The 23,399-nt window shown below is 54.3% G+C and overlaps 1 protein-coding gene across 1 annotated transcript in view; it reads right to left on the bottom strand.

The window, feature by feature from the left end:
• TBCD (tubulin folding cofactor D) overlaps positions 1–23,399 on the bottom strand; it is a 145,033-nt gene that overhangs the window by 7,781 nt on the left and 113,853 nt on the right. The window contains exons 23-34 of the mRNA XM_065911174.1: positions 18,437–18,468; positions 15,409–15,471; positions 14,408–14,484; positions 12,686–12,767; positions 9,202–9,320; positions 7,943–8,034; positions 7,126–7,266; positions 6,156–6,239; positions 5,515–5,673; positions 5,294–5,432; positions 4,037–4,158; positions 2,221–2,298 (exon numbers count right to left, since the gene is read on the bottom strand). Coding sequence (XP_065767246.1) covers positions 2,221–2,298; positions 4,037–4,158; positions 5,294–5,432; positions 5,515–5,673; positions 6,156–6,239; positions 7,126–7,266; positions 7,943–8,034; positions 9,202–9,320; positions 12,686–12,767; positions 14,408–14,484; positions 15,409–15,471; positions 18,437–18,468 — 1,188 coding nt within the window. The remainder of the gene's footprint in view (positions 1–2,220; positions 2,299–4,036; positions 4,159–5,293; positions 5,433–5,514; positions 5,674–6,155; positions 6,240–7,125; positions 7,267–7,942; positions 8,035–9,201; positions 9,321–12,685; positions 12,768–14,407; positions 14,485–15,408; positions 15,472–18,436; positions 18,469–23,399) is intronic.

The raw sequence follows: 23,399 nt of genomic DNA, 5'->3' as shown, positions 1-23,399 counted from the left end.
CCAAGTAACAGGAGCACCCAGAACCCCAACCCCACTGCGAGCCCAGCCAACGTGGGCCATGGCAACACCAGGCTCAACCCAGGATCAGAGGAGGACGACCACGCCGTGACCGTGACTGGGTCCCACGGACTCCTGGGTCCAGGTTCCTGGAGGGTCAAGGAGGGACCAGAGGCGTCCCCCCACCCCCAGTTCTGCCTGACAGAGGAGAACATGCGGCCATGGCGGCCACGACTAGCGTGGGTGCCCATGAGAGGAACGTGCTCCCCTCCAGCAGGGCCGCAACCCCAGGCTGGTTCTGGACCCTGAGGTCCCTCCCGTCCTCAGCCTACATGGCTGCTCCCCCTCTGCTCCCCTCTCCCTAACAGTGGGGCACCCCTAAGGCTCTGCCAAGGCCCTGCTCATCCACGGTCCTACCCCGGCCACTTGTTACACCTGCCCCCCCGCCCCACCCCGTGACCTCATGGGGAGGGCACATACTACCCGTTTACTGAGGACTTTCTACTGAGTTTCAGCCTTGATGATCCACCTCTTCTGGACGAGCGCTATAAGTACCTTAAACCAAACATTTCTGCTATGAACCAAATGTTCGTGTCTACTATGTTGAAATCCTAATTTGGAATGTGAGGATATTGGGAGGTGGGGCCTTGGGAGGCTGACATGGAGCCCATAGGGGATCAGTGGGCTAAGAGAAGACCTGGTCTCTAGGTGGTCTCTCTGCCACTTGAAGACAGGAAGACCACGTCCCTCTGCTGAACCTGGACATCCAACCTTCGGCACTGGGAGGAATGAGTTTCTGGTGTTCAGCCACCCGGGCTGTGATACTTGCCACAGCATCCTGACCTGCTCGGAGAGCCTTCCAGCTCAACCTCTAGGCCGCTTGGGTCCACGGCGGCTCCAGCCAGCCTTCCTGTCTGAGAACCACCGCGCCCTCCCAGGGGCCAGCCCAGGAGCTCACAGGCCTCCTCGGCTGCCTCGTGCCGTCACGCCCACAGTGATCTGCTGGCAAGCTGCTCCCCTCCAGCACCAGCAGCCACGAACCCCCCAGCCGGAGATGAGCCTGACGACTTGGAGTGCTACTTTCTCCTGACCAGGAGAAAATTCTGAAAATTTTCAAAGCAGGAAAATAAATTAAGACTGAAATAGAACACTTAGCAAGTACAGTCGTGCAATATACACAAGGATCAAATCCCACAATCAGTGGGCACAGCCCATGCATGCACAGGCTACTGCTCTGACAGGAGGTGTAAGAAACACGCTGGGATGCGCCACCAACAAATTAAAGGAGAAATCCTTCGATGTTAAAAGAGCACTTGAGAGTCTCAGCGAAGATGGAGCAAGAGAGACCAACCAGATCCACTCCCACCTGGAAGAACTGACAGTGAACAAAACTCACAAGACGGCAGACTGCAGAGGACAGGACCACTGAGGCCTGAGCGGCAAAGGATGTGAGCCTGCAACCGCCCAGCTCCCTGCCTGCGGAGGGGATGCGGCGGGCACACAGAGGGGGCCTGGGCAGAACCCGCTGCCACCCTTTTTCAAATTGCAGGCCAGAGGGCCCGAAGGATTCTCCCAAGCCCTGCTCAGCACGAGGATGCTGCCCTGGCTGTGGAAGAACCCCCCCAAAATATGACCCTCAACCTAGGGGTCACTATCAGCCTAAGGGGAGCTCTGAGATCAAGTGACCGAGAGCAGAGACCTCAGGAGTGGGAGAAAATGAGCCCCAGATGCCAGAGCTGCAGATGGGGAGGCCAGCGCTGCAGCGGCAATGCCCTGTGCTTGGCAGCTGGGCAGCCCTGAGCCCAGCGGACAGGGACATGGCCTCACGGATCCGCTCCCTGCGCCCGCCCCACTGGCCTCCCAGTGGCCCCGCTCTGAGGTGGGCTCTTCACCTGGACCACGTCCCAGCACCGTGACCATCACAGGCCCTCTGTGACCCCCGTTCACCATCCAGTCCACCATCCACCGCTGACTGCAGGCCCCCGTCAGGGGCAACGCCCCACCTGCTGTTTGCCGTCTGGACAGCAGGAGCTCCCAACCCCCATGGGAGCAGCTGATGCTTCTTGGTGGCTCTTAGAATGTATATAAAAGCTGACCCTGAACATACCAGGAAACTATCTCCCAGAAGCCTGATCTCTGGATCTGATCAACGGTTCTCTCAAAGGTGAGCCTGAGGCTGAACCACTGAGGCAGCACTGAACACAGAACACAGGGAACACTCACTTCTCCTGGGTGGTGAAGATGTCGAAGCACCCGTTGGCCAGCATCTGGTCCAGCGTCTTGAGCAGCGGCACGGACACCCTGCAGGGAAGGCAAGTGTGAAACACCAGGTGTCAGAACAGTGGAGGGGCAGACCTGCGCACTCGGGAAACTCAGTGCTGCTGACACGCGGGCCCTCCCTGCACGGCCAGCAGCTCAACCCCAACCAATATCCTGGCAGGACGTGCAGAAACGACAAGCCAGTTCTAAGGCTAATGTGCAAACACCAAGGATGAAGGCAAGCCCACACAGCTATGGAAGAATGCACAGACTTGGAGAGCTAGCACCGCTTCATTTACATAATCGTGGCAGAGCTCAATTGATCAAAACCATGTGATCCCAGTGTGAAGACAAGCAAATACGTCCAAGAACAGAAGAGTCCCAAGCTGGGCTGCACACCCACCATTTCTGAGAATGATGCAAAAGCAACACAGTGGGAAGGTCAGTCTTTCCCACACGTGGAGCACCAGGGCATCCACAGGCAAAACTGGGACATAGACACCAACACCACACAGACCCGAGGTCTGAACAGAACACTCAAACTACGAAACATCTAGGAGAAAACGTAAGACACAGTCGTGTAGCCTTGAGTGAGGCAGAAGTTTCTTCGATATGATGACACAAAAAACACAATTCATAAAGGAACAAGGATACAAACAAGTTGATCAAACTGTAAATTATTTGAGACTTTTATGAGTCTTAACAGAGAGACTGTTAGGAGTGTGGAAGACAAGCTAGAGACTGGGAAGAAACATGCAAATCACATCTCACAGAAGAGTCATCCAACGTGTGTAAGAAAACCTCAAACTCCAGCAGCTTAAAAACAAGCATCCAGTTAAAAAAAAAAAAAAAATGTCAGAAGATCCGACAGACACCTGACCAAAGACGCTCTGCAGACAGCCAACGAGTGGCCAAGAAGAGGCCCAGCACCCTCAGTCAACAGGGCAGTCAGATCACAGCCACAGCAAGACACCGCACCCGGTCAGATCAGCTGAAGTGAAAGGACCGACCGGGCCAGCTGTGGTGAGGATGTGGGCACCCAGATTTCTGAGTGACGGAAAGCAGAGGCGTGGCTGCCTTGGGGCTGGGGGCCACGAGGGGTGGGGGCGGGGGCTCAGGAGGCAAACTGGGGGTGACGGATGTGCTTGGTTGTTTCATGGTTGTTGACATGAGTCACAACTTCTCAGACTGCACTCTTTATGTGCCTCTCGTTAGGTATCATCTACGCCTCCAGGGAGCTGCTCCCGGAAAGAGCAGAGCGCCCCGGGTCGAGTTCCTGTTTGCCGAGACTGTCTGGCTCCCCAGGAACAGGGCCTGCGTGAGGGGTGTGCAGTCCAGCCACAGTGACCGCTGCCCGGCCGCCCTGGGCCAGCTGAGCACCGAGTCCAGGAACAGCCCTCTCAGAAGGTGCACGAAACATCCCCAAGTCTGCAGTCAGGGCTTTGGGGTCTACAATCCATCTTCTTGGGCAAGCAGTTAACAAAATGCTGCAGCAAAAACGATGAGAAGACCGGTGGCTTTCCAATTCTGGTGGTCACGGTGTGTAGGCAGGTACAACCAGGAAGCACCACAGGCCAGGGCCGGACAAACTCTTCTGGGCTCACAGCCTCTGGCATTTCACTTCCAACATACACAGCTGGCTCAGAGGGCAGGCTGTGAGGGGCCTCGGAGGTGACGGCCAGACCCTTGCTGGGCTGTGCCCACCTTACCTCCCCACAAAACCCTGCTGGGCAGTGAGCCCCTGGGGGTCTGAGCAAGCACTGAGAGCCCCAGTGCTCACCTGTCGTTCAGAAGGTTATCCTCAAAGACCTGCAGAAGGGTCCCGCCGAAGTCCTCCAGGGCTGCCGGGTCATTCTGAATCTCCTTCATGTACTCAAAGAGGCCCTGTGTTGAGTACCTAACCTGCAACACAGAGAAGTGTTCTCATCAGAGGCACAAGACCACGCTGCTCCCAGCTCCCCCTCCCCGGGGCTGCCTGTGTGACAGACTGGAAACATCTGCTACACAGCATGGGGCTCTGGCAGAGGCTGTCCAGGCCGGGCGTGAGGAGCCCATTATGGGCGTGCAGACACCCCTATCAGGGAAATCGTTCTGGAGGCAACCCAAGCCCTCACACGCTGCCACTAAATTTGTCAGCGCCACTACTTAGATGCCTGGCATCTGGGCGACCACTGCCGCTGGGGAGCCAAAGCGAAGGCACCTCCCCTCAGGGTAACACCAAACGCCATCCACAACCAACACCCCACAGGGGACTCCTCAGCAGAGCAAGAGAGCAGATGCGGCCTCCCTCCCACAGCAGACACCGGCTCGTGAAACAGTGCGGGAGGACAGTGGGCCACGATTATTGAAGGAAAATGCAATCATGAGATGGATGTGCAAGGAAAAAGCACGAGAAACATTGCAGGTCAAACAATGGTAATACACAATTACTGAAACACCAAATATTCATGTGTGTGAGCAAGCTCCAGCAGTGAAGGACAGGGGAGCCTGGCGTGCTGCAGCCCTTGGGGGTCGCAAAGAGTTAGACACAACTGAGGACAAGAAAACAGTGACAAAATATTCACCCGTGGGAGGGAACAAGCAGGCTATGCAAAGCTGCAAAGCAGGCTATGAAAGCGGAGCAACTTCAGAGAAGCAGGCAGGTGGCGAGGACAGGCAGCGAGCAGGGAGCAGGGCAGACAACCTTCCAGAAGTGACAGAAACCACGAATCCACTCAATCGGGGCCAAGGGGTGGATGAGAGGCGGGGGAGGGGGGGGGGGGTCCCCACACGGGGGTGACAACAGAACAGAACGAACCACCACCATCACACACAAGCAGGTAACAGGAACCGGGAGAGACTGACTGGGGAACTGCGGGGCCCTGACGGTGTGGGGGAGTGAATCCAGACCCGAACAAAAGCCAGGGAGACGGGCTGCCGAGCTCCTGCCTCACGTGCCGTCAGGTCACGGGAACACCACCCCCCTCCCCCCGCAGAGGGTCCTAAAGGAAGGAGGCAGCGCTCCCTCACGGGGACGCCCACCCAGGCGCCTGCTCACCGTGGACTCGGTCAGGCCGCCCACGGACACGGCCAGCCCCAGCAGCACGTGGTAGCGGTAGGCAGGCAGCCCCAGGAGGCGGGCCATGCGCGGGAAGGCCTGGGAGGGCGCGCCCCAGTTCACGGAGGCCACGGCGGCCCTGCAAGACAGGAGCGTGAGCTGGAGGGGCTGCCCCACGGGGAACAGGGCACTCCCCCCGCCCCCGGAGCTGGGCCCCGTACCTGGGGAAGAGCCTCTCCAGCTCTGGCCGGGCGGGCACATGGGGGACGGCGGGGCTGTCCGCGTGGAGCAGCGCCAGGAACACGCGGGCCGCGTGCGCACGGAACCTGTCGATCTTCTCGCTCGCCTGCTGGGCTAAGCAGCACATGAGCCGCTGGCAGCTGCAGACCAGAGCGCAGGGTTAGCTCGTCTGGAGCCCGAGAGCGGGCACCTGGGCCACCCCGGAGGCGGGTGGGACGGGACCTGACAGCTCGGAAGCCCACGCAGGAGGTCAAGAAGTGAGCCTGACATGACTATGGGCTCAAAGAAAGGGAAGAAATGGAGGAAGGGGCATCTGCAGCCAGAGGAACTGGACCAGCCCGGGTCTCCTCAGGGGCCTCGACAACAAGAGCAATGGAGGGGGCACGGTGACCCCAGGCCGACAAGGTGCCCAGAGGTAGCCCAGTGTCCGGGGAACCGATGGAGGACAGGATGGCCAGTCCCCAGCGGCAGCGGGTGCAGGGACAGGGGCCCCGAGGTCAGGAGCTGGCTGTCCTCCAACAGGCCTGAACCCCAGGAGAGGCCGAGCCAGGGGCAGGGGCCCTTGGTGTCGGGAGGGAGGGCCCGGGCCGCCCCTCTCCCCACACGGGGAGAATAGACTCACAGGGGCGCCTCGATCAGTTCTGGCTGGTTCTGACCCAGCAGGAGAGTCAGGTCCATCAGGCTGGTCATGGCGGCCTCGCGGACCCTGCAGAGACAAGCAGGGGTTGAGGAGCCGGCCTACTGCCCCAGGGGCTATGTGACCACCAGTCACTCGGTAGGGCCAGGCTCAGGCGCCCTCAACCCGGGGCAAGAAACACGTAGAAGGCTCGACAAAGGCTGAGAAGCTTCTCTCACACACTACCTCAGAAACACCCGTCTGACACCCGAAGACCAATGGCCAGGGCCCAGAAAACTCTCACAAGGGCACAGAAGCAGCGCCGGTCTCCCCATGACCCTGATGCACAGAACATGCCCACACTGCAAAGCTGATTTGTTTTTTCCCCCTGGCAAAAAACCTTTTAAAGGCTTTTTGGCTTTTCAAGGGATAAATATATGTAGAACAGCTCCTGTTTGTTGGTCTAACTCCAGAGTGAGAGCACCATTTCAAACCTGGGACAAAGAACACTCAGCGCAGCTGGGCAATGGGAGCACAGACACTGCCCCACGTCACCAGGGCCGGCAGGTCCTACCCGCCGGGCACCCACCCTCCCGCCAAGGAGTGAGCGCCACCCGGGAGGCAGCACGCGCCATCACGCAGTCAGAACAGATCCCGCGCAGCCGCCCACACCAGGCGAGATGGAGACCATGGCTCTGCACGCAAGGCAGGCCCGCTGCCTGCTGCAGAGCCATCGGCGCCCTCTGGAAGGACGAAGGAGAACCACGGCAGAACACGGCACACAAAAGCAGGAAGAGGGGCCCCGTGTCCCGGGCAGGCACGTGAGCCCCAGCCGCAGTCAGAGCACCGTCGCCCACACTGCCCTGGGGATCAAGGGTCCAGCCTGGGTCAGAGCAGCGCCATGGACGCCCCACCTCTGGCCCTGGTGGGACACTCATGAGAAGGGCCGGGGACGAGGACGGCACGACCACCTCACCATGCCCCCACATCCCCACGGCTGTCGGTGGTGTAGTCCTTCAGACAGTCCAGCAGCGTGCAGTAAATCTGGGCGACGTTCTCTCTGCACACGGCTTCGTCCGGAGGCCCTTCTGCCCGCACACCGACAGTCTGGCAAATCCTAAAATTAAAAACGTGTGAAGCCCAGCTAACGTCTGAGAATCTCAAGCAAGCTCTCCTGCCGTTCTCATCATTTTGGCTGGATGTGTCTTTCCTGACAAGATGCCCTCAGAACAGACCTGTAACCTCAGAGGCAGACTCGGTAATGCTCCTGCACTAACGTGATGCTGAACGACACTCTTCTCCAAGCCACACTTTTAGCGTCCACAGTTTCAGGGCACACAGGGGGCCGTCTGTGGCTGGTCCCTCCTACCCCGCCACCCACAAAAGGCACGCCATGGGGCTCGTCAGAGAAAGGGCAGCCCCTGCTGACATGCACGTGTGTGACACACGTCAGCACTCCCTCCACACAGGCAACCTGGGGGCCATGGTCGTGAGCAGACACTTAGCCCCAGTCCCTGAGCAGGCCCACTGTCCCCAAAACCCAGAGGTAAGTGCACTATGGGTTTAAGTAGTCACTATAATTATGACAAAATTATGAGTTTTGTCTATGAGTTGACATGTTCTCGGACAGTCCTCTGAAAAGAAAAGAAACTAGAAAATAAAAATGTTTGCCTCAAAATAGATTCAGCCCCTGACACACGGGGCTTCTTACACAAACTGCTGTGAACATTCATGCTCGGTTGCTGGCTTTTGAGAGAACAGAGACTTTGGGGAGAAAAACCATTGGGGCTCACCTAGAGATGGCCTTCAAGGCATCCCGCCTGGCCTCAGCAAAGCTCACGTCCTTGGGAGAAATGTGGGTAACGGCCCTCAGGCCTGCTAGAACCTGAAAAGCAAAGACAGACCTGCTAGCCTGAAGATGCATGCACTGTGCATGCAAGTGGAGACCTGGGCTGGCACCCTGCACCCAGAACACAGCACAGCATGGCCAGTGGCTTGTCCGGGTGGACCACATGCCCTGGAGAACACACAGAGCCCCGAGTCGGGTAGGGGTGCCTCCAGCCCTTCCCACGACTGGCTCCTAACTACCCTCCTACCCACACCCCCATCACTGGCACTCAGGCAATCTCTGCCAGTCTGCCTCCTCCCTCCAGGGCAAGACACTGAACCCAAGGCCAGCCATTCCCTCCCGCCCCCTGCCTGGAGCTGGAGCCCTCGGCACACAAAAGTGCCCAGCTTCTCACATCTTCACCAGTTACTTCTGGAAGTGACAGTTCTGTTCTAAATGCAAGGTGTTTCAAACAGAAAAGCCCCTGGGCAGGGTTTGGATGGTCTGTTCCCTGACACCTAAGTTGGTCTGGGGCCTTGGATCCCAAGGTGTTGGGGGCAGGGAGAGGCAACACAGGTGAGGGGCACGTGTGTGCAGGCACCTGGCCACAGCGACAGCTGGGAGGTGGGCCGCCAGGGCCGTGACTGACGTGTGAGCGGAGGGAAAGGGGAGCGCAAGGGGGAGGGCTGGGCGGGCTGAGGCCGGCAGGGTCTCCTAGGTCAGGGTATGAGGGGAGCTGACGGGTCACCCCAGAAAGGAGACAGGCGGAGGACAGTGGAGCTCAAGGGCAAGCAGAGCCCCGCCCCCCAGCCATGCCAGGGCACAGGACCCCGCGCTGGGCAGACAGGGCACCTCCCCACGGAGGAGCTCTGGGGTGGGAGGCCCAGCACCCTTCATGTGGCCACGGGGGGGGGGGAGCCTTCCCAGACGAGGCTGGAAACATTTGCTCCTAATGCAGAAAAGGTTGGATGGCACACCACAGCTAAGTAAAGGCCAGGTCTATTTCCAGGAGGCTGAGGCTCCCTCCTCAGCCAAGGAGTCAGCTCCCCTCAGGCTCCTCAGGCTAGAATGTTCACCAGGCTCTCAAAGACCACTCGCTGCCCTGGGTGCTCCCCTCCCCTTTCTTACGGATGCACACGCTGGCCTGCAGGAATCCCTTCGGCCTACATACCCCGCTCATGTGTCCGGCCCCACACGACCCCCGCCCCGCTAGGCCAGCCTCACCTGCCCGAGTCGGCCCTTCAGGAAGAAGGCCGGCAGGGCGCCCAAGGCCAGGGCACAGCCGCAGCGAGTCATCTCCTCAGGGCTCTGGAGTTCGGAGAGATACAGCTTCACCAGCTCCTCTGAAAAGAAGGGACCAGAGCGTGACCACTGCTGTCCATTATCCACAAGACATACTCCTCACGTACAGGCCAGAAGACGAGCAAACCGTGCTGAAGGGAGGAGGGGGGCCACTCAGACGCCCAGAGCGGACGTGCTTTCAAAGCAGCGTGGATCGAACAGATTGAAGAAGAGAGGTTTTCAGTAGGTGCTTCTAAGATTTTCATAAGCAATTTTAATACACAATTTCACTCCTGGGAAAATAAAGCCAACAGTTTTACCCATAGTCAACACAGTCAAACTTCTGTTTTTTATTCACTAAGAACACAAATGCCTTCCTCAGAAGATGAGGATACTTCCTCAAAGACCAAGAGCAAATGTGGTCCCAAGCGGGAGCCCCAGGGCTAGGTGCTCAGGGGCAGCAGGGGTGCAAGGGCCGCTCCGCACAAGACGCCCACGCCGGTCGGGCAGAAACGGGCAGTGCAGTCAGTCAGACTGAGAGAGCGCACAGGGCTAGGAAAGCAGACCTTCCCACATGGGAAAGGCCAGTCGCGGGAACTGGAGAGCAACTGAAACAGAGGTTTGACAGGGAGACGCAGGAAAAGGGGGCTTCCCTTGTGGCTCGGCTGGTAAACAATCCTCCCGCCATGTGGGAGACCCGGGTTCCATCCCTGGGTTGGGAAGATCCCCTGGAGAAGGGAAAGGCTGCCCACTCCAGTATTCTGGCCTGGAGAATTCCATGGACTGTATAGTCCTTGGGGTCACAAAGAGTCGGACACAGATTCAGTGACTTTCACTTTCACAGGAAAGGGGTCCCTGAGCAATTCAAGAATTCAAGGAAGTAAAGTGGAAAAACCCGATCTATTCTCTGAAAAGGCAACTCAGAAGGTCAAGGAAAGCCAGACACCCTTAATCTTTACCTACCACAACCAAAGAGGTTCGTGTTATCACTGCTTACATTTCAACACAGCAAGACTTCTATAATGTGTATGTGAAAACCTTAGATCCTCACATATTAGGGTAGGAAAAAAAACTGGAATTCCACTTGCACGGACACTAAAATGACATCTTTGGTGGAACTTACAATAACACAGTTCAGCTGAAACATGGAAATCCTCTTTCTAGATGTGGAACCTGCAGATACAGAGGACCAACTGTGCTATCTCTTTATGTAAAACTGCATATGGTACAAGGACACAGTATAACATCACCAATTTAGAAAGTCTATCAGAAGATCAAATGACAAAGTATTTTCTAACTTTTGAAAAAATTCACAAAAACTCGATTTAGACTACTGCATCCATGATTCCAGATGTACAAGTTGGATTTTAAAAAGGCAGAGGAACCAGAGATCAAATTGCCAACATCCACTGGATCATAGAAAAAGCAAGGGAATTCCAGAAAAACATCTTATCTGTTTCATTAACTATGCTAAAGCCTTTTACTACATGGATCACAACAAACTGCAGAAAATTCTTAAAGAGATAGGAAAACTAGATCACCTTACCTGCTTCCTGAGAAACCTGTATGCAGGTTAAGAAGCCACAGTTAGAACTGGACATGGTACAGACTGGTACAAAGTTGGGAGAGGAGTATGTCAAGGTTATATACAGTCACCCTGCTTATTTACTTTACATGCAGAGTACCTCATGTGAAATGCTGGGCTGAATGAATTACAAGCTGGACTCAAGACAGCAGGGAGAAATATAAACAACCTCAGATATGCAAATGGCAAAAAGTGAAGAGCCTCTTGATGAAGACCCTCTTGATGAAGGTGAAAGACGAGAGTGAAAAAGCTGGCTTAAAACTCAACATTCAAAAAACTAAGATCATGGCATCTGGGTCCCCCATGGCAAACAGATGGGGGAAAAAAGGGAAACAGTGACAGACTTTATTTTCTTGGACTCCAAAAATCACTTCGGAGAGTGACTACAGCCATGAAATTAAAAGACACTTGCTCCTTGGAAGAAAAGTGATGATACACCTAGACGGTATATTAAAAAACAGAAACATCACTTTGCTAACAAAGGGCTGTATAGTCAAAGCTATGCTTTTTCCAGTAGTCATCTATGGATGTGAGAGTTGGACCATAAAGAAAGCTGAGCACCCAAGAACTGATGCTTTTGAACTGCGGTTGCTAGAGAAGACTTGAGAGTCCCTTGGACAGCAAGGAAATCAAATCAGTTAATCCTAATTTAGGCAATCAACCCCGAATATTCACTGGAAGAACTGATGCTAAAGCTAAAGTTCCAATACCCTGGCCACCTGATGTGAAGAGTCAACTCATTGGAAGAGACTTTGATCCTGGGAAAGATTGAAGGCAGCAGGAGAATGGCGTGACCGAAAATGAGATGGTTGGATGGCATCACTAAATCAGTGGACATGAGTTTGAATAAACTCTGAGAGATAGTAAAGGACAGGGAAGCCTGGCATGCTGCCGTCTATGGGGTCGCAAAGAGACGAGACTTAGCGACTGAAAAATAACCCGTGATTCTTCCATACTTAAAATAATTTTTAAAGTGTTTCATGTATTTTTGAAGTAACTAAAATAAATATTCTGTAATATGATACAAAGGAAAGCTACAGTGCCATATAACATGTAAATACAAAGGTTTTTAATATGAAACTAATACTCCTGAACTAGACACTACAAACAGGACCATGTAACGTGTCACATAAACTTCAGCTTAGAGGGTAGTTCTGGAAAACCCAACTGACACAAGGACATGCCACAAGACACTGTTCATGGGGGGAGGAGACATTAACACATAAGCTATTAACACATGAAGGACACGTGCCAGAAAAGCATTGTTGTGAGTTACAAAAATTCTAAATGCACTTAACCATGAAATAGAAAAGTCAATGAAGTAATCACTGAATGAACAGACTCCAAGGAAAAAGCATAAAATCAGGAGGATGTGGGGAGGCAGCAGAAGCGGACAACTCTGAGCTGACAGAGCCTGGGGAATGAGTGTGGACAACAGTCCTGATAATGAAGGCTGGACCCCGAGGAGGACCAGGGACAGGGCAGAAGGGAGGTCCCCACAGAGACATGGAGCCCAACCGCAGTACTGGGAGCCTCCAAAGTCCCAATCAGGGGAAAGTGGACTTAAAAACATAATTTAAGAAAACACTACTGAAATAAGAGTTGATTCTACAGTAAAGTGGTAACATCCGGGAAAGTGGACCCCATGTGGCCTCAGAGAAATCTGGCTCCAGGTGAGAATGGGATGGGCTGAGGAGGGGGTGGCGTCCTCACGGCCTGACGCCCACTCTCTCTACCCTCCAGGCCTGTCCACACTGCAGCAGGAGAGGCAGGCACCCCACAACCACACCACCCAGCCCCCAGCCCCACTGGATGCAGGGCTGAGTGCAGACACCCACTCACCCTGCGCGGCAGCCTCTGCCTCCCCAGGCTCCCGGGTGTGGTACTCACTGCAGAGGGCGGCCAGGGCCGACACAGCTGCCTCCTGAAACGGAGGAGACGTGAGTGAGCTGCAGGCTCCTGGTCAAGGAGCAGCCAGGTGGCCCTGCGGTCAGGCCAGTGACTTGGTTTGAAAGACCCAGAGGCTGAATGACATCATCCTTTCTGGTATGTCTGCTGGTCATTGTCAACATCGTCAGTCAGATGTGGTCGTAAGTTTAATGTTCTCTGGAACTAATACACTGGATATAAAAGTTATTTCCTCCATATAGTGCAAATTTCACGTCTTTCCATGGGAAAGGCAATGATGAAATGTGGCATTTTATTCTTTCCCAGCTGAAATAACGATGGAAAAGTGTGTTAAACACCAGAAGCAGCGTGGCAATGCCCCCCAGGTGAGCCACGAAGAGGCCTAGTATGGAGTGGAGTTGGGGTCCCAGGAATGCTGGGAACAGGAGTGGCTGGACAGAGGAAGGGCTGACCCAAGGCTGGGGCACCTCAGGGGCAAAGCGCAGGAAGGGGGTTCACACCACACAGATGCCCTTGGCCCCTCCTTTCGCCTCCACAGTGACTCACCTAAGCCTTTCTCCATCGTAAAGACCGAGTGGGGCAAACGCTGGGTTCGTGTGTTCTTCCCAAGTAAAAGTCGCTCGGTCATGTCTGACTCTCGGTCATGTCTGACTCTTTGTGACCCGATGGACTATACAGTCCATAGAATTCTCCAGGTCAGAACACTGGAGTGGGTAGTTCCCTTCTCCAGGGGATCTTCCCAACCCAGGGATTGAACCAGGGTCTCCTGCATTACAGGCGGATTCTTTACCAACTGAGCTATCAGGGAAGCCGGATTCTTCCCAGGGCTCCTTCAGATCAGGGAGCTCCAAGAGGGGTGCTGGGGGAGGGATGTCCTCATACAGATCGAGGAGCAGGCCAAACCATGATCACGACTGGTGTGAATCAACTGTGGATGTGTTTTAAAAGGAATTCTGACACTGATCATAAAGAACTCAACTTCAACTAGTAAAACTGTACCTGGGTTCTACAGAACGATAAAGTTACTTATAAAAAAGGGATGAGGACTGAAGATATGTTCTATTCACCCAACAGAAAAGCTGAGACACTGGAGGCTGGAAAGCTACAAGAAAGACCAATATGTACTTCCACTCCTTCATCCTCCACATCAAAGCCTAGATGTTATCAATACTGAGGTTATTATCTCTGCACAGGGGTAGGGATTGCAGTGCTGCTAGTCCAAAGTTCACCTGTCCTGAGGCTGGACAGCAGTGGCCACTGGGACTGGGACACACACCACACACTCTTGCTCACTTGACATGATTAACACTGACATCCTGTCATGATTCTAGCAGTTCGCTCATCCATACGTGAGCATCACAAAAGGAGCCTCCAACCTCACATTCTACAACTCAATAGGGAACACGTTTGGAAGGCAAATATAATTAATGAAACTAGAAACAATAATAAAAAGTTTAAATATTCTGGTCAATGATGGCTGCATTAGTTGTTCTGATCATAAATTACATAAACAATATCATTCAGAATTCCAAATATAATTACTGGCCTTTATCAATCATGTTGGTCTACAAAAGGGACTCATAATGCACAAAGATCTTTGAAACACTTAAATATTTCTACACAGTGCAAAAGCCAGAGAGCCCTCACTTCCCACACCTTTATACGTTGTCGAGAGTGACTTGAAATGAGGTGGAGATTTCTCAAGGTGTCGTTTATCAGCCACTGCCAACCATCTGTCAAAGAAACAAATTCATTCAGCTAGTAAAGAACATTTGTATCAAATTAGAAACACCACCACACAGATCTTCTACCTCTCAAGTCAAAGTAGACCGTGACCTTTGAGAGGAACCTGCAGGAAATCTGAGGTACACGTTCTCCAGGTCGAATGAAATTCTAAAGGCCTTTGCCTTCTCCACCTATAGGGGAAAGTCTTCTTTCTGCTGTTGAAATGTGAAAACTGTCATGATGGGCAAGTTTTTGTTCTTCTATTACACCTGTAAGCTTCAAGTGGTCTTTGACTGTACTTCTTCCCTGAACAATCTCCCCACCAATAAAAACCAAACACAAAATTCAACTAGATCTAATACTTGGAAACAAAGACTAAATCATTTTTTTCTTTTTCCTCAAGTTACAGAACTTCTGAGGCTGTAGAGCAAAAAGTCAGCACAGCCCAGCAGAGGCAGTGGCCCCAAGGCTTTTCCTACTGCCTCCCTGTGACCAGCGGCCACAGAATGCCAGAACCTGGAGAGGCTCCGGACCAGCGCCGGGGCCTGACCGCCACCCCGGGAAGAGCCAAGGCAGCTGCTGGCCCTCCCCTCGTCCTGTGAGAGCCTGCCCCTCGGGCTGGCACCGTCCGAACGGGAGAGGAGTGGCCCAGAGTGCCTGGTGCTGGGCACGGCCGTGACAGGCAGAGCCCCAGTCGGGAGCCCTGAGGAAGCAGCTCGACCCCTTGGAAGAGAAGGGAGAATCTCTGCTTCTGTGGGGAGACTGTGGGGGACACTCCCTGGTTACAGTGGGCTCTTAGCAGCAACTTCAACACAGATGCTAACGGGATGGAGTTTACCATCCACCTTAACAGGTCGGTCTTCACTTTTGAAGCTGAAGTAGTTCGGAAGAAAATGCCACGCTGTGAGTCACTGGAGGAGAGATGCACTTACCGATCACGGCGTCACCTCTGAAGGGCATTTTGGAAAGCGCCGAGTTTTCTATTAAAATGCATACTGGGAAGAAAAAGGATGAACGCAATGTCATTTCCCCAAAAGTGCCCATCTCAGCACCCACCTTGACGCACCTGAGCCCAGCGCTGCCAACACCAGCCTTCCTGCCCCTGCCCCCTCAGTGCTGGTGTCCGGAGGCAAGCCCCTAGCATGTCCTCTGCCCCAGACCTGGCCCAGGCTCGGGGGCAGCGCCAGGACCCAAGAGCAGCAGCATCAAGCCAGGGCCCTCGGAGAACCCTGCCGAGACAAGGGAGCAACACGTGGAGGCTGCAGGTTTGACCCCCATATGAATCCCCAGGGACAGACAACTCAGCTGTCAAACCACTGACACCCACAAGTGACCAGGAGCAGTGGCTGAGCAGCAGGCACCCTCCCGACGAGGACCACGGAGAAGCAAGTTCCCCTGGGGGAGAGGGGCTCCCCCACCTCAGGTCAGCACCAGGGTCAGAGGCGGTAACACTTATCACCCCCATGGGACAGTCCCCCAGATGAGTCACAGCGCTCAAAGCTCTGGTAAATTCCCGGCCTTGGTAAATAAAGTAGTGTCCATTTTAATAAACTACCACTCTGTGCGTGGAAGCATGAGCCAGTATAGCTACTCACTGGCCACCACCACACGGACATCTGAGCCTCGGTGTGGTGGCCTCACATGACTGTCCTGGCACCAAGGAGGCTCTGCGTGGGGACCTCTGCAGGGACCTGACCTGCCCGGCGCCGGCCCACAGGCCACGTGCCTCAGCCCATCCCGCACGACTCCTCACGCTGCCCATTCACACAGCAAGAGGGCGGCCTCTGCACCCCAACCTCTGTCCCTACGATGGAACAGCCTAAGGGTTTCCTCCTACTGCGTGAGTACTTTGCATTTGCTGGAAAAAAATCTAGCACTACAGAAAAATAAGATAGAAAACCACCACTGACATTTTGGCAGCCATGTAAGTTGGGCTGACCTTCACTGACCTTCACGGCTGAGAGCACAGGCACCCCTCCTGCCAGCTCTGTGCCCTGACCCCATCTCTGCCACCTTGCTCCCACCCTGACCCCGAAACTAAGCTGAGCTGGACCATGGCTCCCACACCTCCCCCCCACGCTCAGAGGGTCACAGACCACAGGCACCCCTTATGGCCAGGCCAGGCTGGGCTGGCAGCAACAAACCCCAACTTCAGCGTCCACAGCAACAAAGGCTCCCTGTGCACGCTGTACATCCGCCACGCCTCAGCGGGGGTGCCCGTCACTGCCCCCCAGGGACCAGTGACAGGCGGCGGCTGTCCTCTGAAATGCGGCCAGGCCAGCGAGGAAGCCAGCTCCGCAGTCTCTGTGAGCGCAGAAGGCTCCCGACGCTGACACCATCCCGCCTCCTCACGCTCCTGACTCCCACCGTCCTCAGCACAAAAGTGGCCGGCCAGCGCGAGGGGGCCCGGGGGCCGGAGGAGCGGCGTCCCAGCGAGTCAGGACGCGCACAGGCCCCCCACGGCTCCAGCCACCAAACTGCTTTTCTTCTCGAACAACATAACTGACCGTGGGAGAGCCCATGCTCTTTAGCAGACGGGCAACATCCCACAGTGTGGTTATGAAACTGTTAATCCAATATTTCCTGCCGGGCTCAGCTCTCCTCCCAGCTTCTGTCACGCCAGACAAGGTGGCCACACACATCCTGTCAGCACACAGAGTGCCCGTCTGTCCGGCAGGATGCCTGTCACTCCTACACGTTTTTGGGGTGCAAAGTCCTAGGAGTGGCCCCGCAGGACAGAAGACTGCACATCTTTAATCCTAAGAGACACTGCCCTTGGCAGCCTGAAAATGCTGTAACAACACACACGCCAGAGCAGGCTCTCCATCGGCAGAGGGCCACCCAGCGCTGACGGAGCCAATACGATCGAGGAGACGCGTCCTCCTCGTGGAGCTAACCAGCATCTCCCCAGCAACCAGGCGAGGCCGAAAACTTCCTGGGTAGGAAGTTTTTTAGGGACCAACATGATCCTCTGATATCTCCTAAAATTTCTTTGAAGTTTTAAAAATGTATCTTTTATACTTAAGTTTAATCAGAAATTAATCAGTTAAGTATCTCTTAATTAGAAATTTAGTTTCGTGTATGTGTGCAGTGGGGACACAATTTTGTTTTCTTCCATGTGGCTCCTTGGGACATCATCAACCACTGTATCAACTGCCCTCTTCAGCGAGGTTGGAAACACATACCTGCTTTGTCACACGTGAAATCCCACGTATGTTTGAAACTTCTGATTCTCTTTTCTGTTTTACCAATCTATTCAGCTGCTCCTAAGAAATGCCCTTCTGCTTTGAACAGAGCAGTTCTAAGGACTGGAGGAACTGACACTCCTCCAACCCCCGCCACTAGCCCTCCCCTCCCCTCCACCCGAGCCCAGCATGGAGCCAGGACCGATCTGGCGCCTGATAAACACTGAGTCCTGGGTTTTCTGGTAGGTTTAGCTGGAAAAGCTTCAGGAAATCCAAATATTATTGTGTTGGCAACTTTTGAGTTCCCTGCAAACATTTAAACATAACCTTTAAACACTGTTTCTTGCTCTACATTTACATTTAAAGATCATATTGAAGAGGGAAAGATGGCAACGTTCACATTCCTAACTTTATCACCCCTTCATGGTAGACGCATCTTACCTCTACTCATCCATCCCACCTCAACCGCTCCCAGCCCCGTGGCTACTAAAATTTATCAAAACCCACAGAAGCTGAAAATTAAGAGCCTGGAGTGAACACACACAGGAGAAGCAGTGGGCTGAGTGGGCAGCCCTGGAGTTACGACATGCAGGCCAGGTGCACTGCCATGGTAATTCTGACCAGAAAACGGCCCAGCCGTTTGTCACTGCAAAAGAACCCGTCAGGGAACTTTACAGGGTTGAAAACAATAAATACCCTTGGGACTTTTGTTTTCCCTCAGTGGTGGGAAGAAAGGACCCTGACCCATAACCTGCAGCCTCTGTCTCAGACCTACCTGCTTGTCTCATGAGCTCTCCTCCCAGACCCCTGAAAATTAAAGAAAACATTCAAAGTTAAAACTCTCGTTATACAAAACAACATAAATATCTTCACTAAGTAACAGGTGTAACTTTAGGCTCCAAAAAGTATCCCAACATTAAATAGTTGCATTCATTGTTGGCCATGTGAACTACTTTTTATGAAAAGAAATGAAAATATGTTCTGTGATCGCTTATGAGATGATTTTCAGTTTTCACTGGAAACTAATCCCTGGTGTGAATTATATCACAGAATCACATGTAACAAATTCCAAACACTGTTCAGCTCTTACTTTGTAAGAACTATATGGACTTAAAGCACCAGGAAGATATCATCACCTGGCAGGACCGGGGAAAGGTGCCGTCCGCCGGACCCCGACTGACATGGGACGCTGACAGTGGGGAACTGGGGGACGCGAGTTCGAGAAACACTCTGGGAGAAGGCAGGAAAGCTGTGAGACAGTGGCTTCTGACCCAGGCAGAGGAGCAGGATTCGAGTTTGACCTCCTGCCTCAAACAAGTGGAAAATTGGACAAAAACCCAGAGGTCGTGGGAGGAGGGAAGGAGCAGCCAGGCCCAAGGCCCAGCAGGGAAGCCCCCACAGATGGGAGGTGGGGAGGCCAAGGCGGCCGGAACCTGAGGGGCTGCGGAGCAGCACACACCCAGCGCTGACCCTGAGCTGCACGTTCGAGAAGAGAGACCACCTGAGCCTGAAGGAAGAGAAGCACTCCTAAGAAGATGGCAGGGCACTTGTGGGGTCCACACAGGCAGGGAGGAGCCCCCTCAGCCAGAGCACTGGCCTCCTCAGGCACACGACACCCGGAGACCCCTCGCAAGGACCACCTGAGGGGCCAGCCCACTTGTTTCGGCCCTACCGAGCCTCCAGAGCTGGCTGTGAAAGGATCCAACTGAGCCCACCAACCGAACACCACTGGCCAGCGCAGCTGGCGCCCAGCGACAAAAATAGCATGGAGCCCAGCACCCCACCGGGAATTCAGAACACCCCCCACGACTCCAAGAAAGCAACCCGCAAAGACCCAGCAGCCCCCCAAGAGGACGGGATACACATGCAGGGTCAGCAGAACAGCTCTCAGCTCATGCACGTGTCCCAGGAGGGGAGGAGAGAGACTGAGTCACAGCAAGACACAGACAGGACCAAATGCAATCAATGATGATGGGAACAGAAACCAAAGTAATAAAAGCAAAGAGGTTTAAAGAGACCTTGCTCAAAGACAAGCGAATCACGTAAAAATGACAAAGGGGTCCATTTAAGCAGCCTCTGGTGGGCCAAGTACGGAGCAGTTTAAGTCACAGAAGGAATAACAAGGATGTTACTGAATTACAACATGGTGTGTGTGGGGGGCGGTCGGTGCAGTCTATGGTGATACATCAAAAAGCAAACAGTAGGGTGGGAGTAGGGAGGGACACTGTTCTTTCCATACAAGTTCCAGAAAATGCACATGGAAAGAATGAGGGAATCAGCCAGGCACCCACTGGCAGGCCGCAGGGTGATGGCTGACTCAGGCAAGGCAGGCGCTGGAAACCAGGAACCGTGGGTCTTGAAACCACCCCTCAGGCCAGTCACTAGCTGCAAGGGGGTGCATCCCTCTCACCAGCACGTCTGACCTTCTGGAGGTCATCCCTAAACCCAGGGGTCAACTCAGTGTCTCCACCAGGGGGCAACCACACCGACTTGACGGGCAGCACAAGGGTCCGCACCAGCCACGCCATGGGCAAGCCGGATCCAGTCCCGCAGGGACCAGCCCGGAACCCGGAACGTGCACTGCTCCACAACACGCCTGGCCTGGAGAGAGGCTGGGTCGTGGAGAGCAAAAAGGGAGCTGACTGAGAAACACCCAGCACAGCACAACAACTCGCGCAGGTCCTAGTTCAAGGGGGAGAGGCGGCTACGGAGAGCACTTGAAGACAACCTGGAGGAGCTCCGCGGACAGGTCACAGGGGTCACACGGAGCCTCCTGGGTGCGGTGGAGACGATGGTGGCCACACAGGAGAAAGTCCCTGCTCTTCCCTGATGCTTTCTCAAGTTTTAAAGAGGAAGCAACAGGCCCACAACTTACTAAAGAAAACAAATAATACACGTATACAAAGAGAAAGAAAACAATCCGTCAAGATGTTATGAATAACTGACTGAGGTGGGGGAAGGGTGAACAGGTATTCACTGCAAGATTCTCTTAATTTTAGCTAGACCCCAAATTCAAGATAAAATGTTCGGGGCTAAGGAAAATCAGCCCTTGCTACGTCCTCCCCCAGGAAGATTTCTGAGCACAGTTCGCCCAAGAGAACGGAGTTCCCAGTGTCACTCTGATCGCTGAGAAAGCAAGGGGGGCCCTAAAGAGACCAGGGGGACGCAGCACTGCCAAGGCCTCAAGGCCATGGCTCCCAGGACAGCAGGCGGCCTCCCAAGGGCCAACTTCTTCACTCACAGAAGGGCAGGAGCACACCCCCCAGGGGACCAGAAGAGAGGGCTGGTACAAACCCCACGTGCAACTCTCATTTCCCTCCAAGATCAAGATCCAGCTCCCTCAACCACATGACCTGCCGTTTCCATTTCCCCACAGTTCACATTTCTTTAAGACTTTCGTCCTGCAAGGGATGGCCTGTCACCACTCCTGCAGGAGGGACTGGGACACGGCCATCACAAGCAATGAAGCCCCCACGCACTCAAGTGTCAGAGGAAATTCAACGCGGGCTCCCCAGAGAGCTCCAGGCCCGCCGACGGGAAGCGCCTGCCAGGTTTCAGAGCCTGGGGACCCAGTCAGGAGCGCCATGCAGCTGGCCAGTCCTCACCCTCCTTCCCCTACCCTTCCAACCTGCCGGACACAGCGAGCGCTCAGAGCTCCCACTGCACATGGCGGTCCTCCCGGCACACGCCCCCCACAGCCAGTCAGCACTGACCACCCCGGGTGTCACGGGGCTGCCCTGTCAGCTTGTCAGAGCCTGGGAGACACTCCAGCCCTGTGTCCTTTGCCAGTGTAAGAGGGATCTGCAGGTCACGTGGGACCCAAGGCTCTAGCACCAGACTGACCTAAGGGGTCCCTTCCAGGAGAGAGGATTTACTTCCACAGGCGAGGCTGCTTCCTGGAGGTCAGGGCCAAGAAGGGTCTGGAGCTTTGTCCCAGCTATGGAGGTCACCTCCAAGCCCCAAGAAGGCTCTGCCGGGCACAATCTTCCATTTACCTGGGCCAGGGGCCCTGTGGGAGGTCAACACTGGGAGTGCCATCTGTGGTGGGGCCTCATCACAGAGAATCAGCTCAACCCAGTGGAAACCCTGGATGCCAAGGCTGGGGCGTGGTCTCCCTGGGTGGCAACAGCTGTGTGTGTGTCAGAGTAGCCAGGAGGAGGATTCGGTGCGACTCCACGGGGACAGGACCCAGCCAGGAAGCTGCACCTGGTCTACTGTGGACTCTGTCCTCTGGGCCTTTGATGCTGCCGATTTGAATGAACACTTTTGCGGCAATAAGCCACAACCACAGCATCAAGAGCTCAGTTGGTAAAGAATCTGCCTGCAATGCTGGAAACCTGGGTTCAATTCCTGGGTTGGGAAGATTCCCTGGAGAAGGGAAAGGTTACCCACTCCAGTATTCTGGCCTGGAGAATTCCATGGACTGTATAGTCCATGGGGTTGCAGAGTCAGACACGACCGAGTAACTTTCACTTTCATTTTCTTCACAGCATCAAGAGCCATGCTGAGTGCTGAGTCCTTCTGCCAGGCAGTCCCTGAGCCTGCGAGTGGTCTCAGGGACTCCCAAACTCACAATAAGGAAATAGTCAAAAGAAATAGGGGGGTTAAGCTAGATCTCACAGGTCAGGACTGGACTCTCGGATTCAAGCCCCCACAGTTTGGTCCTGCGGGGCACGTGACCTCCCTTCTGTGGTCTGTGTGGGAGTCACACTTGGGGCACAAACACTGCTGAGGCACCAGGCCCGTCCCACTCAGAGTCCTTGCTACACCAGACGCCACGTGCATCATCTCCCTACACTGGCCTCAAGGAAGGGGTTTATTTTCTATTTACTTTTGGGATTTATCACTAGAAAAGAACACTTAAAGGCAATGAGCAGACGTGCATTTGGAATTTGCAAGATGCTAACGATATCATCAGAAGCCTTCAGCTCCAAAGAAAGCCACACACGACAAAAGCACAATGGCCCCAGGCTGGCCAGCAGTTCACTCCTCAGTTCACTCAGCACGCAGCTCACTCCCTGCTCATCCATGGTTAGTCCAGCGGAGTTCGGGCCACTTCATCAGGAACAAGTGAACACATATGAACAAGTGAACATGTATGAGGAAATGAGTCATTCCTTTCTTTCTCTTAAAACAGATGAAAAGCAGGCAGGCAGCATTGGTGGAACAGCCAAGAGCGCCCAAGGGAACTCCCTCCAGGCCTCCACCCAAGAAGTAGCAGAGCCACACCCACAGGTCCAGGTCCACACCAGGCTCCACCCACCCAGCAGGAGAATCGCTCAGCAGAGTTTATCACCTGCAGGATGCCGCTAAGGGAAGGACCAATAAATAGGAAACAGATACCACCAAAGAGCCCAGGAACCTTGTCCCATCTCCACACTGACCATAGAGGGTCCTGACACAGGTATTCACCCAAGAAAAACAGAAACACACGTCCACACCAAGACTGGGATGTCAATATTCACACAAGTTTTATCCTCAAAGGCTGGAAGATGCCCACCGCCTGGCAAGAAGATACCAAGCGCACAGGTCGCTGACCACCAACAGCTCCACGAGAGAACACAGCACTGTATGCCAACCACACTGTGAATCTCAGCAACAGCGCTCTCGGTGAGAAAGGCCAGACGCCAAGACTGCACAGTACAGTTCTATCCACGTGACATTCACAGGGCAGACCACAGCCACCAGGGCAGAGGGGACCTGCTGCAAAGGGCAAAAGGCAGATCCAGGCAGTGCCG

This window comes from Muntiacus reevesi, chromosome 18 (assembly GCF_963930625.1).
Source record: "Muntiacus reevesi chromosome 18, mMunRee1.1, whole genome shotgun sequence".
Classification (NCBI taxonomy): Eukaryota; Metazoa; Chordata; class Mammalia; order Artiodactyla; family Cervidae; genus Muntiacus; species Muntiacus reevesi.
Note: the sequence above shows the minus strand (reverse complement) of the source record. Positions and strands in the feature narration are given on the sequence as shown.